This window comes from Ascaphus truei, chromosome 2 (assembly GCF_040206685.1).
Source record: "Ascaphus truei isolate aAscTru1 chromosome 2, aAscTru1.hap1, whole genome shotgun sequence".
Lineage (NCBI taxonomy): Eukaryota > Metazoa > Chordata > Amphibia > Anura > Ascaphidae > Ascaphus > Ascaphus truei.
This window is the reverse complement of record NC_134484.1, coordinates 26,571,409-26,586,226: the sequence shown is the minus strand read 5'-3', so window position 1 is coordinate 26,586,226 and position 14,818 is coordinate 26,571,409. Positions and strand designations below refer to the sequence as shown.

At 44.5% G+C, this 14,818-nt stretch overlaps 1 protein-coding gene across 1 annotated transcript in view; it reads left to right on the top strand.

The window, feature by feature from the left end:
* The window catches only part of LOC142488083 (uncharacterized), a 32,031-nt gene extending 17,713 nt beyond the window's left edge, over window positions 1-14,318 (top strand). The window contains exons 2-7 of the mRNA XM_075588458.1: window positions 8,146-8,315; window positions 8,800-8,862; window positions 11,133-11,304; window positions 12,700-12,777; window positions 13,542-14,264; window positions 14,311-14,318. Coding sequence (XP_075444573.1) covers window positions 8,146-8,315; window positions 8,800-8,862; window positions 11,133-11,304; window positions 12,700-12,777; window positions 13,542-14,264; window positions 14,311-14,318 — 1,214 coding nt within the window. The remainder of the gene's footprint in view (window positions 1-8,145; window positions 8,316-8,799; window positions 8,863-11,132; window positions 11,305-12,699; window positions 12,778-13,541; window positions 14,265-14,310) is intronic.
* Window positions 14,319-14,818: the final 500 nt, after the last annotated feature.

Sequence of the window (14,818 nt, the reverse complement as noted above, 5' to 3'; positions counted from 1 at the left end):
AAATGCAAGATCTGCCCAAAAATGTTAACTAACAAAACTTTTAAATCATTTGTCACAGGGCTTGAATACAAAATCTCCAACTACGTTGATTGTCTGTCCACGTATGTAGTGTACATTCTGCAATGCAGCTGTGGACTGCAATACGTGGGCAGAACCAAGCGTAATTTAAAAATATGCATTATGGAGCACTTACGCAACATTTCCAATATCCCTAAATTAGAAGCAACCTCCAAACCTCTTACTCACTTATTAGCTCATTTTAAAGATGTACACAATTGTAGTACAGTGGGTGTACAATATATGGGGATTGAGATTATTATGGGTGACGTGAGGGCAGGAGATAAGGACCTACAAAGTGCCAAAAGAGAGCAGTTTGGGATCTTTACACTACAGTCGAAACACCCAGGGGGTCTTAATGACTATGTTGAACTGACACCTTTTTTAAGATAATTGGGATTTTGGTTGCGTCATTCTTTGTATTATTTCCTCAAGGTTCTTCCCTCCCCCAAATAAAGGTTTCTTTTCCCCGCCCATTCTCCCTTCCCTCCTCCCCCTCCTAATTCCCCTCCCCTCCTTCCCCCCCTTTTCCCTCTCACTTCTGGGTTTTCCTTTTTATTTCTTCTTATCCCTCCCCCCCCTATTTCTCTCCCCCCCCACCCCCACCCCTTCCTCTATTCTCTCCCCCCCTCTTCCTTTCTTATATTCTTTCCCCTCTCCTCCCCCTCTCTCTCATCCCCCCCCTCTCTCTCTTTCTCCCCCCTATCTTCCCCCTCCCCTTCTCTTTCACCCCCCCCTCACCCACCTCCCTCCTCTCCCCACCTTTTTTCCCTTACCCCTCCTCCTTTCTCCTATCCCTTTCTGTTTCCCCCCTCTCCCCCCCTGCTCCCCCCCCTGTTTACCCCCCCGCCCTTTCTGCCCCCTATCCCCCCCTTTCCCTTCTTCCCTGGGATTTCACCACTCCACTTATTCTTCGTTTTCCCATATTCAATCCCCTATTTTTTATATTTTTTATTTTTTACCTTTTATGTTAACTATTTATTTTATTTATTTATAAAATATTTTACCAGGAAGTAATACATTGAGAGTTACCTCTCGTTTTCAAGTATGTCCTGGGCACAGAGTAAAACAAATAATACATGGTTACAAGTACAGTTACATAAATGAACAAGGTATACATTATATACAAGGCATTACGTGCACAGTTAAAGAAAATATATATTATGAGCGTATGAAACAGTTACAGACCAGATTAAAGTGTGAGACACCCTTAGATTTGAAAGAACTTAAGCTGGTGGTGGATATGAGAGTCTCTGGTAGGTTGTTCCAGTTTTGGGGTGCACGGAAGGAGAAGGAGGAACGTCCGGATACTTTGTTGAGCCTTGGGACCATGAATAGTCTTTTGGAGTCAGATCTCAGGTGATAACTATGGTATTAATTGTGGCTTAGTGATACTATTTATGTATGATTAAGCATGTTTTTAACACCTACAGGGACAGCCTTCAGCAGTATGGGATTTTAACACTCCTCTCAATTGATTTATATACGGTACCTTTGTGTTGTGGATTTATACACACACCAGTAATCATCCCATTTCCTTAGGTAAGTGTTTACATACACTTCCAGCTTGCTTACATCTAGTTATTTAATTTAACTAATTAATTGGGTAATTGGATCGGAGTGTCTGCATAAAAGGCCCCCCCATAGGTGTCTCTATATGCCTGATGAAGCACTGAATAGTGTGAAACGCGTTGCAGAGTTTATACAGTACTTGTTGGTGTCCAGACGTTTGGTTGTACCAGTCCCAGCTTCTTACGAAGCTTTGAGCTGGTTTTACCTGCTCGAGTGGGACGTGAAGTATACAGGCGATCGGAGGGCAGCTCCATACGGGTCCTGCGACAGCCGCAACCCGGAAGAAAGATCTGAGCCTTGCTGGGCAAGCCAGCCCCAGCGCGCGGGACTGAACTGCAAACATCAGGCAATACCTCCTGCGCCTAGCCATCCCCCTGGATCCACCATGCATGCACTGACCGCTACTGGACATTTTTATTATGATGTGTAAGTTTCTACTTTTTATTATACCAATTGTTTAATACATCTTCCTTAACCCTTGGTGCGCTTCTGTGTTTTTTTTCAATATCTTCTGACGTCGGAGTCTTCCTACGGAAGTTACCAGTGGAGGAGGGGTGCCTCCACATCACAGTAGCAGCAAGAGGGGAGAGTTGATCTACTTCAAGATCCCTTCTAGGAAGCATGAGCGCGGATTGACTTTCCTGCTTCTGAAAAACATACACAAGAATAAAAAGAGCCAATCTAATGTCCCCTAACCCCTTAATCACCTTAGCGGTCATTAACCGCGACAGTCATTAAGGGGTTAACCCACCCTTACCCACCACCCACTCGGGATGCCTAAATATCCCCCCTACCTGCACCCGTGAGGCCTAACCACCCTCAACAACTACCTACCCGGGAGACCTACCCAATACACGGAGACAATAACCCCTTCCCCCACCACCACTACCCACAATCAAAATAATACACAGCCCCACAAAAAACATTACTGTATTTAATAAACTATACATAACACACCGAACCCCGGTGCCCCCCCCCCATTCAACATGATTTATTCTTTGACTTACAGGGTTAATACCCCAGGCCCACGGGAGTCCCCGGTGGTCCTGGCGGGTGTCCTCGGGCCCTACAGTGGCCCAGAGAGGGGTGCCTACAGGGTCTGGTGGCCTACGGGTGGTCCCCGTCAGGTGCCGTGGGCCTCCAGATGGTCTCCGCGGGTCACTGTGGGCCCCAAATGGGGTCTACACGGGTGTTCCCACGGGTGTCTGGGGGTCCCGAGTCAGCCCCATAGGTGTCTGTGGGTCTTCGGGTGGTTCCCATGGGGGGTCTAAGGACCCTCGGGTGGTCCTTATGTGTTTGCGGGTCCCCCGTGGGTCCGCAGCATTATACCCGTGGTTGTCCGGGGAGTCCTCAGGTGGTCTCCAGAGGTCCCCGCAGACCTAAGGAACCAACCCTATATGTCAAAAAAATAAACCTGTCCTATACATTTAAAGAAATAAATACTTCCCCTCCACCCCCCACCAAACACACATACAGTATAGTAATGGGCAAAATAACTATTATCCAGATATGGATAATAGATTATGTGTCCATTATTAAACACATTAAATAGCATAATAAAATAAATACAGCTCTACTAACCTCAGCAATATGAATCCCCTCCGTCTGCAAGGGCCCTCTGTCCTCCGTTGCCAAAAAAATACATAGCAAATACATTCTGATATCATTTAACCCCTTAATCACCTTATCGGTTATAACCACAAAGGTAATTAAGGGGTTAAGCCACCCTGCCCCGATACCCACCCTTCACCCATTCATTGTACAGTTGCTTCTATATAGAGCTGCTGTATAGAGCATGAAAAGGTCTTGGGGCTATTGAGCACTTTCTAACAGCTGATACAACTCTTCTACCTGATCAGTTCCGGTTTGTTCTAACTCTTATTCAATTTATATTGAATAACAACTATTTCCTGTTTGAGGATACCTTTTATCTCCAAACCTGTGGTACGGCCATGGGTACCAGATTTGCCCCCAGCTATGCGAACCTCTTTATGGGGTTCTGGGAATCCAAGTACATCTGGACTAATGCGTGGCTTGGGGCACATCTGGTATTCTATGGCCGCTACATATATGATCTCTTGATCGTCTGGGATGGAGATGAGGCTAGTCTCACACAGGCAATGGACGTTTTCAAAGATAATGATCTTGGATTAAAATTCACCTGGCAGAGTCACCCTAGTGAAATTTTAATTCTAGACCTGTTACTATCGGTCGACGAAAATAATATCATTCAGACTAAAGTCTATTTTGAATTGTATTTTATTGTATGTCTTTATTTATATAGCGCCATTAATGTACATAGCGCTTCACAGTAGTAATACATGTGGTAATCAAATAAATATCAGATAATATAAATAACAGATCATGGGAATAAGTGCTTTAGACATAAAATTAACATTTCAGAAGAGGAGTCCCTGCCCCGAGGAGCTTACAGTCTAATTGGTAGGTAGGTAGAATGTACAGAGACAGTAGGAGGGAGTTCTGTTAAGTGCGTCTGCAGGGGGCCAAGCTTTATGTATCGTGTTCAGAATATCCACAGTGCTATTCATATGCTTCTTTAAGCAAATGTGTATTAAGGTGGGTCTTAAAGGTGGATAGAGAGGGTGCTAGTCGGGTACTGAGGGGAAGGGCATTCCAGAGGTGTGGGTCAGTCAGTGAAAAAGGTTTAAGGCGGGAGAGGGCTTTAGATACAAAGGGGGTAGAAAGAAGACATCCTTGAGAAGAACGCAAGAGTCTGGATGGTGCATAACGAGAAATTAGGGATGAGATGTAAGGAGGGGCAGAAGAATGTAAAGCTTTAAAAGTGAGGAGAAGAATGGAGTGTGAGATGCGGGATTTTATCGGAAGCCAGGAGAGAGATTTCATGAGGGGAGATGCTGAGACAGATCTAGTAAAGAGTAGAGAGATTCTGGCAGCAGCATTTAGGATAGATTGTAGGGGATACAGGTGAGAGGCAGGAAGGCCGGACAGCAGGAGGTTACAGTAATCAAGATGGGAGAGAATGAGGGCCTGAGTCAGAGTTTTAGCAGTCGAGCAACAGAGGAAAGGGCGTATCTTTGTTATATTGCGGAGGAAAAAGCGACAAGTTTTAGAAATGTTTTAAATGTAAGGGGCGAATGTGAGAGAGGAGTCGAGTGTGACCCCTAGGCAGCGTGCTTGGGCTACTGGGTGAATGATTGAAGTTCCAACAGTAATGTGGAAGGAGGTAGTAGGGCCAGGTTTGGGAAGAAGTATGAGGAGCTCTTTTTTAGCCATGTTGAGTTTAAGGCGTCAGAGGGCCATCCAGGATGATATAGCAGAGAGACATTCAGAAACTTTGGTTTGTACAGCAGGTGTAAGGTCGGGTGTTGAAAAGTATATTTGTGTTTTGTCGGCATAGAGGTGATAATTAAACCCAAAAGATGTTATTAGGTCACCTAGAGAGAGTGTGTACAGAGAAAAGAGAAGAGGTCCCAGGACAGAGCCCTGGGGTACCTCCACAGAGAGATCAATAGAGGAGGAGGAGGTGTTAGCAGAAGAGACACTAAAAGTACGATGGGAGAGGTAGGATGAGATCCAGGATAGATCTTTATCCGAATACCTAGAGTATGGAGAATGTGGAGGAGAAGAGGGTGGTCCACGGTGTCAAATGCTGCAGAGAGGTCGAGTAATATGAGCAGAGTGTAATGACCTCTGTCTTTGGCAGTATGGAGGTCGTCAGTTATTTTAGTGAGGGCTGTTTCGGTGGAGTGAGCAGTGCGGAAGCCAGATTGTAAAGGGTCTAGGAGAGAAGAGGTGTTGAGAAAATGGAGCAAGCGAGAGAATACAAGATGTTCAAGGAGTTTTGAGGCAAAAGGCAGGAGAGAGACAGGTCGATAGGTAGAAAGACAGGTAGGGTCAAGCTTGCTGTATATGAGTAATGGTATGACTGTTGCATGTTTGAAGGAGGATGGAAAGGTTCTAGAGCAGAGGGAGGAGTTAAAAATGTGTGTGAGCGTAGGGATTATAGTAGGAGCTAGAGGTTTTAGAAGATGGAAGGGAATGGGATCAAGAGTGCAAGTAGTAGAGGAAGAAGAGGCGATCAACAGCGACACATCCTCCTCTGAGACAGTGGAAAAAGAGTCAAGGAAGGCAGGAGGAGAGTTAGGAAGAGGTGTAGGATGGGAGGAAGAAACAGAGGGGATGTTCTGCCGTATGGATTCCACCTTTTCCTTTAAATAGTCAGCAAAGTCCTGAGCGGAGATGGAGGAAGGAGAGGCAGCTGAGGGTGGTTTGAGTAGAGTATCAAAGACAGAGAACAGTCGGCGTGGGTTAGACTTGTGCATGTTGATTAGTGCAGAAAAGTAGGCTTGTTTAGCTTGCGAGAGGGCAGAGTTGAAACAGGATAGCATAAATTTGTAGTGAAGGAAGTCTGCGAGAGTGTGAGACTTCCTCCAGAGGCGTTCAGAGGAATGAGTGGAGGAACGCAGCATGCGCGAGTGGGAATTTAGCCAGGGTCTAGGGTTAGAAGGGCGAGTGCGGCAGAGAGAAAGCGGGGCATGTAGATCAAGAGACGAGGACAAGACAGAGTTGTAGTTCCTGACCAGGTTGTCAGGGTCTGTAGCAGAGCTGAGAGAGGAGAGGGAGGAGCTTACAGTAGACTCAAAGTCAGGTAAGTGAATAGAGCGCAGGTTTCTGCAGAACCGGGGGGTAGATGGAGGTGGAGAAGGGGAGAAGCGAGATAGAGAGAATGAGATGAGGTTATGGTCAGAGAGAGGAAAAGGGGAAATGGAGAAATCAGAGAGAGAGAAGTTTTTAGTGAAAACCAGGTCTAAGTAGTGGCCATCCTTGTGGGTGCTGGCTGCAGTCCACTGTTGAAGGCCAAAAGAAGAGGTTAGAGAAAGAAAGCGGGAAGCCCAAGAGAGAGAGGGGTCATCAATGTGGCAATTGAAGTCCCCAAGGAGAAGAACAGGGGAGTCTGAGGAGAGAAAGAAAGAGAGCCAGGAATCAAAGTGAGAGAGAAAGGCAGAAGGGGGATGAGTAGAGATAGTTGGGCGATAGATGACCGCCACATGGGCAGGGAGAGGAGAGAAGATCTGGACAGTGTGAGCCTCAAAGGAGGGAAAAGCAAGAGAGGGGGGAATAGGAAGGGTTCGGTAACAGCAGAGAGAGGAGAGCAGGAGCCCCATGCCTCCACCCCTGCCATCAGGGCGCGGAGTGTGGGAGAAGGAAAGGCCACCATAGGAGAGGGCAGCTTCCAGAGCAGAGTCAGACTGAGTGAGCCAGGTCTCAGTTATAGCAAAGAGAATCAGGAAGTGAGAGAGAAAGAAGTCATGTACAGAGAGGAACTTGTTAGAGAGGGAGCGAGCATTCCAAAGGGCAAAGGAGAAAGGGAGAGAGGAGGGAGGGTGGCAGGGGATGGGTATGAGGTTGGAGGGGTTGACACCAGAAGGAGTAGAAGTTGCATGTGGGAGGCGAGGACGAGAGCAAGTAGAAATAAGACAGGGACCAGGATTGGGAGAGATATCCCCAGAAGCAAGGAGGAGAAGCATGGATAGAAAGAGGATGTGTGAGGAGGATTTGTAGGGGTGTTTTTTAGTGCAGGGGATATAGTTGTGTGGTGTCAGAGGACGCAGGTAAGAAAGGAGTTCATGTGAACTGAGAAGTGGTGAAGAAAGGAGAGATGGAGATATATGAATAGAGTTAGAGACATACTGAGGCTGGTAAAAAGAAGTGCATAATTTGAGAAGAAGTGAAGTCACAGCAAATATAAATGGTAAAGGCAGAATCACAGCAGTAATGATGCAGTCTGGTATAGATGATATCCTCCTTTCCAGATTAGTTCAAATGCAGGAATCAGAGCCAGTTGGGGTGTTCACTTCTTCTTCACTTCTTTTGAACTTCCTTTTTAACTTGAGTTGTTCAGTAGTCCTGCCACTTATAATGTGCCACTTGGATATGTGCTGCACGTAGACTAGCTGTTCTGACACAGTTTATATGGGCCTAAAAAGTCACCTGACAGTGTGGTTCTGTCTGCTTAATTAGCACATCTGAGGCACATTCAAACAGATGCTTTTCTACACAGAGTGTTACCTGCCTAGGTGTCAATGCTTAATTCAATTAACAGTTGAAGCAGACAGGATTCAGATATGGGATATTACCTAAGATTGTTTCAGTTGCATATACTGACATACACACAGCAAAGAGTTGAAGCAGACAGGATTCAGATATGGGATATTACCTAAGATTGTTTCAGTTGCATATACTGACATACAGTACACACAGCAAAGAGTTGAAGCAGACAGGATTCAGATATGGGATATTACCTAAGATTGTTCCAGTTGCATATACTGACATACACACAGCAAAGAGTTGAAGCAGACAGGATTCAGATATGGGATATTACCTGAGGAGAGAAGATGATTTTTGTTAGGGTAGGGGTCCTTCCATTTAAACTTCAGTTGTGCTGCAGTAGTCCTGCCACTTATAATGTGCCACTTGGATATGTGCTGCATGGATATTTTAAGGACGTTGCTGTAAATGGATATCTTCACGCAGGCAGTAACCATCATCCAAAATGGATACAAAACATCCCTCTGAGTCAATTTAATAGACTCATACGTAATTGTTCTACTCTGTCTGCGTTTGATGATCAGTCACATCGACTGATATCCCAGTTCATCTCTAAAGGGTATGTCGCAGATACCATCCAGGATTCCTATAATAAGGTGAGGAATATGGATAGAACTCTCCTCCTGAACAAATTAAAAACTAGATCATTAAATAAAGACACATGCACAAGGAAGAATAGTCAGTTTTCAGCACATTGTTAAATTTATTACAAAATTAAGGGGATAAACTAGACAAATCACTGAGGTGCTCAATAAACATTGGAACATAGTCATGTGTGACCCACACTTAAACAAACTATTGACACCTAGGGTACCTGTTATCTTCCGAAAAGCTACCAACATCAAAAACAAACTGGCCCCCAGTAAATTACGGGAATTAGTTCCTATCCATGACCCGGGGAGTAATCATGTTGGTAGCTTCAAATGCGGCAGATCCAGGTTTATCACATGTGGACACCTCACTGTGTCACCATCCTTTCAGTCGTCCTCCAATGGGTCTGTTTATCCCATTAAAAGTTCCATTCACTGCCAAACCACCCATGTGGTTTATGTCTTATCTTGTTCTTGCAATTTCCAATAGTTGGACGTACCAAACGATCCCTCTGTCTTAGATTTTTGGAACACAGACGAGCCATTATTAAAGGTAATTTAAATCCTAGTGTCCCACGTCACTTTTCTAGTGTACACTCTAAGGGCCCTGCATGTCTTAAGATCATAGGGATAGAATATCTCCAGCTCCAAACTGGGAGGAGACAGAATTAAGAGCCTATGCATTCGTGAATCCCACTGGATCTACCAGTTAGGTACGTTGGTACCTCAAGGATTAAATGAATGCATTGATACTAGTATTCTTGAAATCTAGATTTCCAGTCCTGTGTGATCAGGGTGTCTCAACTGCTCTGATCATATATTTCAGTTTGCTATCATCTTCATTAAAGATATACAGTGGCGGCACACTTAATCCTCCGTTGGCTGGAGCCGCAAGCCGCGTGGTGTTCCGGTTTCGTTGTTTGTTTCCCTCGGTGTGCCGCGCATCATCGATGCGCGGTCACGCTTCATTGGGAGCGTGCGCGCATGGCGCGCTTGCCCAGGGCTCCCCGAGGGAGCCCTGGGTTGCTGTAATGTGGGGGATGGCGGTGGGGGGCTCCGGGGGACCCGGCGGACCCGGAGAGGGGAGGGGGAAGCCCGATCGGAGGACCGATCCTCCGAGGCTCCGGCGCGCGCCCGGTATCTGTCTCGGCCGAGACCGGGCAAAGGTAAGAATAAACTCGGCCACGACAGTATCCATATAGTACATCACTCTATGGGCCTCATGCAGTAAGCGTCGATTATGTGAAATCGGCAATCTTACCGATTAGTCATGTTATTGGCGTTTTTTCCTCTCCGTATGCAGTAAGTGCCGAATACATTCAAAATCAACCCGAAAACAAATCCGCCCACTCTCACGATGATTAGCCGATCACACACAGGTGTATCGGCGTGCGTGGCGGGGTGCTGATAGGTTGCCCAATCACAAATCTTGCTGAATCAGGCGAAACAAGCATGTTTTGGATTGCGCGCCATATTTAAAGGCAACGTGTACTGCTATTCATTCTCTGTGTTGTTGGGAGTGAGAGAGAGAGAGACGCACAGAGCTGGCTGTTTGAACATTTGCATATTGACTGAGAGACTTGTTGTGTATTGGGTGAGCTTTGTCCATTGTTGTTTTGTTTACATCTTTGTCTTGTTTTATATGTGGAAGTGTTTCATGTGATTGGCTGTACATTTCTTGTCTGTTTTTTGTGAGTGCTGGAAGTATGCCCGCAAAGCGTGGGAAGAGTGATGCTGGTGGGAGTGGGAGTGCTACTCGTGCGAGTACGCGTCGGAGTGAACGTACTGTTCAGGGGAGTGATGTTGCTGAGAGTGAGAGTGGTGTTGCAGGGAGTGGGAGTGCTGGTGCTGCGAGTGGTGTTGCTGGGAGTGGGAGTGCTGTTGCTGGGAGTGGGAGTGCTGGTGCTGGGAGTGGGAGTGCTGTTGCTGGGAGTGGGACTGCTGTTGCTGGGAGTGGGAGTGCTGGTGCTGGGAGTGGGAGTGCTGGTGCTGGGAGTGCTGGTGCTAGGAGTGTGAGTGCTGTTGCTAGGAGTGTGAGTGCTGGTGCTAGGAGTGTGAGTGCTGGTGCTAGGAGTGGGAGTGCTGGTGCTGGGAGTGCTGCTGGTGGCGCAGTTGCTGATGGGGTGGATGGTGGTGGCGTGCTTGCTGGTGGGCAGCTTTTGGAGGCTCTTCCATTGGAAGAAGGAGAGTCCAGTCAGCACCAGCCAAGCTCTGACCCTAACCCTGCTCGGAAGAAACGTGTGGAGAAGCCACGTAATCCTCGCTTCAATGACCAGGAAAATACAGCTCTTGTCACTGGCATTCTGGAGCACTATGACAGTATCTATGGACATTTACTAGGTAAGTGTACCTTTACATTTATTATTCAAATACATGTGATCCTAGGTCATCTGAGTTTTGTTCATATGCAAATATGGGTTCACAATATCTTTCTATGTTAATTAGTCTGGAAACACAGCTTTTTATCATGCCTTACAAGGACAACTAAACACAGGCGGTCAATTTGCCATAACTGCATACAATATGAATGCAAGCTTGCTTACATGTATAGGTTTAGTAGTGAATGCTCATGTGCTTCACATATTACACATAAAACAGCATGTTTGCTATCTCTTGGAACAGCTAGCAGTGTAGGAAACTGGTGCTTATATTATTATTAATTTACCTCATATATTTTATGTTTTTCAAGGGCGGACAAGTTCAGCAAGCAGAAAAGAGATGTGGGACACAATAGTCATTGGTGTCAATGCGTGTGGGAATCATGTGAGGGACAAGCGGAGTTGTCACAAGAGATTTGATGATATTAGGTCCAAATTGAAAAAGAAAATACAACACCAACGCGTGCATGCTACTGGCACTGGAGGTGGGCCCACACCACAACGTCTCATATTAAGTCCATTGGAGGAGCTGCTTCGGGCAAAATTACTTCCCGTCGTCGTGGAAGGCTTACCTGGTGACCGTGATATAGGAATTTACCCCTCACAATTTCCACCAGGTGAGAAATATTACTGTACTAGGCGTGTCGTTGCTTACAGTTATTTTGCATAGTTACACTGCTTTTTATACTGTCTTCACAATATAAGCATACCTGCATCTATATATGTATATGTCTGATTCTGTATATATATATATCTCAAAATAGACATATATGTTGTAGTCCTACTAAAAGCAGTAACTAATATAGCACGTGCCATTGCGTGCTCATTTACATGTGAATTCCCAAAATGCATTGCTGCAGTGGAAGCAATTGATGGTGGGCGAAGATGGGGAACAACAGGGTAGTACACATGTGTAACACATGTTAATCAGAAATTATTACTAGCTACAGGTACAGAACAGAAATATGTAGAATATTATTGTGTATTTTATTTATTTTACTCCGACAAACATGACATTACTGCCTATTTTAAGCATGCATCAAATATATTGCATGCAACGGCCTACAAACATCACTTGCACTAACACATCTATAGTTGTTTATGAAAAGGTCCATTTTTGCTTTAAGTCATATACAGACAGCATAATGAGGCACACGTATCATATTTTATGTCATTGTTTTCATAACTTAAAAACTGCACACGACTATTTAGCTCATCTACCATTGTGTTAAAGCAGCTGCAATTAATATCTCATCACAGCATACACTTCAACAGAGGGGGTGGGGTTCAGCACACACACTAATTACAGCCTCATTTTAGAGGCAACTTAGTTCACACCATTTTCACCTGTTTCAAGTAATTGAAAGGTGTGGCTGATTAGGCTTTTTGGGGAAGGGAATACCGTTCTTACAACCTGACTAGCACAACTGAAGTTAATCACACTCATTTGAAAGCTTCACTTTAGCTACTAAATGCCCCAACAACTCATTACTTATCAAACCGTACGTCACACATTAGTTCACTCATATCTATAGTTGAACTACTATCAACGACACATTATCACACACTACATGTGTTGTCTTGTTTAGTCACAGCCACATTCATGTGTGCCACATCTTATATTAATGTACCACACATATCCTCTACCAAAAACAACACTTTTTGCAATATGACCACCTTCATGATAACCATTGTGAATGGTCATCTCATGATAGTTATGTACATTATGATACTGATATCACTACACAACATATGATTTTTATGTACAAATTTTATCTATTTATCCTCACGCATTACTGCAGAACCATAGTATGTTGTATGTTAGGGAACTCAAAACTTCTAAGTACACAGGCATGTACATTGTTATTACAACTATTTATGTTCACTTTCACACACACATTTTGGGTTAAGGAAATGATGCTGTTAGGTACTCATAAATACAGAACATACAATAACTGTTTGTTCAATATTTACACATGTAAATGTAAAACTTATGTTATTGTTATATATAGTTGCCCCTGAAGGACATGTGTCACCTGAGACTGAACAAGTGTCTTCACCTGGGTCAGCCAGCTCAACACACCTAGAAGGTGAGTGTATCAGTTGGTGGCCATATAATATGTGCTCTTCTATATGTTATGTTGTCATGTTCATTATTTGTTTTGCACATCTTCTTTAAATAGGATTACTTAGTGTATGTGAAAATGAAGTGTAAGGCAACTTGTATTGTGTTAGTGATGTTAACTATCATGTAGGAGTTGTGAGTTTACAGCAAGTTTTCATTCACTCATATTTCATACTGAGTCCAAACATTATTCTTAAGTCAAGGTAGTTTTTAATGTGAGGTTATAAAACGTATGGAAACATGTTAGTTGTTACTTATGACACAGTACAATTACATACACTGGCGACACACTTTATTCGAGCTTGGCTAGTCCCACGAATTCGGGTATACCCGGGTGTATTGAGGTTTGTGACTGTTTTCTGCCCGAGTACATTGAGTTATTTTCCAAGCAGGGATTGAAGCATTTTATTCCCGCTGGCTGCAATACTGCACAGTATATATATATAAACTGCATTACAATTCATGAATTTATGCCATCTGGTAGACACGCGAAGCATTGCAGCCTATTAAATCCTAATCATTATCATTTAACAGATCAGCCGCCCATCAGCCAGGCATGAACCCAGGCTGGGAAGGCAAATGCAACGGGGCTTGTCAGAGGTTAGGAGTGGCGCATTCCAGGTATCTGCCAGGTACATACCGGGTATTTACTCGAATAAAGTGTGTCGGTGCAGTAGTAACACAGCAGAGATTAACATGACATTTAATAATGTGTACATTTATTTGTAGAACATGATGAAGAGGATTATGATGATGATGATGATGACGCCACCGCCATAGACACACAAATAGAAGCAAGTGACCATGAAGACGTTCCAATTGAAACTGTTTTACCGCCAAATCGTCCAGCAAATACGACATACGATGCAATTGTAGCTTCTGAGGGAAAAATTGTGGAAGCAGAAAATCGTCGCCATTCTGACTTCATGACAGTGCTGGAAAGGATGATTGCACTGCAGGAAGAAACAGTTTCACAATTGGCACATCTCCACAGAGTCTTCATTGAAGTGCCGAAACAGTTGCAAAAAATCAACACCTCATTCGAAGCATTAGTTGTTCAGCAAACACAAGCTAATTACTGGAGAATGACTAATGTACCACAATTCAACACCTCCCAGCCAGGATCTGTTCATGCAGGTCAGTTTTCACCACATTCATCTGATATTCATTCACCAGGCCCAAATGTTACCGGTCAAGTAGCAGACATTGCTGTGCAGGTTCCTGATGACATACTACCGCTGCCATCTGTACAAATTCAGCAGCAGACACCTACAAAGGAGCCCACAAAAACAAAACACAAGCAGTTACTACTGACCAGTTTTTGGTCAAAAACAACAAAAGACACACATGAAACAGACCAACCATCACTTGTGCAGTGTCTACCAACTAGCTCACATGTGTCAGTGGGCACAAGCCCTGTCCGTGAACAGTCACTACCCAAAAGCCCTGTAGGTGAGTCACTGGCCAAAAGCCCTGTAGGTGAATCACTGCCCAAAAGCCCTGTAGGTGAATCACTGCCCAAAAGCCCTGTAGGTGAATCACTGCCCAAAAGCCCTGTAGGTGAGTCACTGGCCACAAGCCCTGTAGGTGAGTCACTGGCCACAAGCCCCGTAGGTGAACAGTCACTGCCCAAAAGCCCTGTAGGTGAGTCACTGGCCACAAGCCCTGCCCGTGAAGTGCCAGAGGCCACTCAATGTGGCTCTGTTGTGCCTAAAGTTGGTGGCAAAATAAAAAGGAAAATTCAAGAGACAACAAGCAGGCCTGTTACTCGCTCGCAAAAGGAACAAAAAAAATAAATGTTATAATTCAGAAAATATGTCTTTGGCCTTGTTTTGTTGACTTCAGATTATCTAATTACTATTGTATGTATGCTGAAGACTGTGTTGTTTCCAAACTTTCAAGTATGTTCTTGTACACGTGAAGTTTTGGAAATGTTTACACTGCTAATTAATGAATAGTGTTATAAATATTTATGTTTTAATCGTCTGTTCAGTAATGGTCCACCA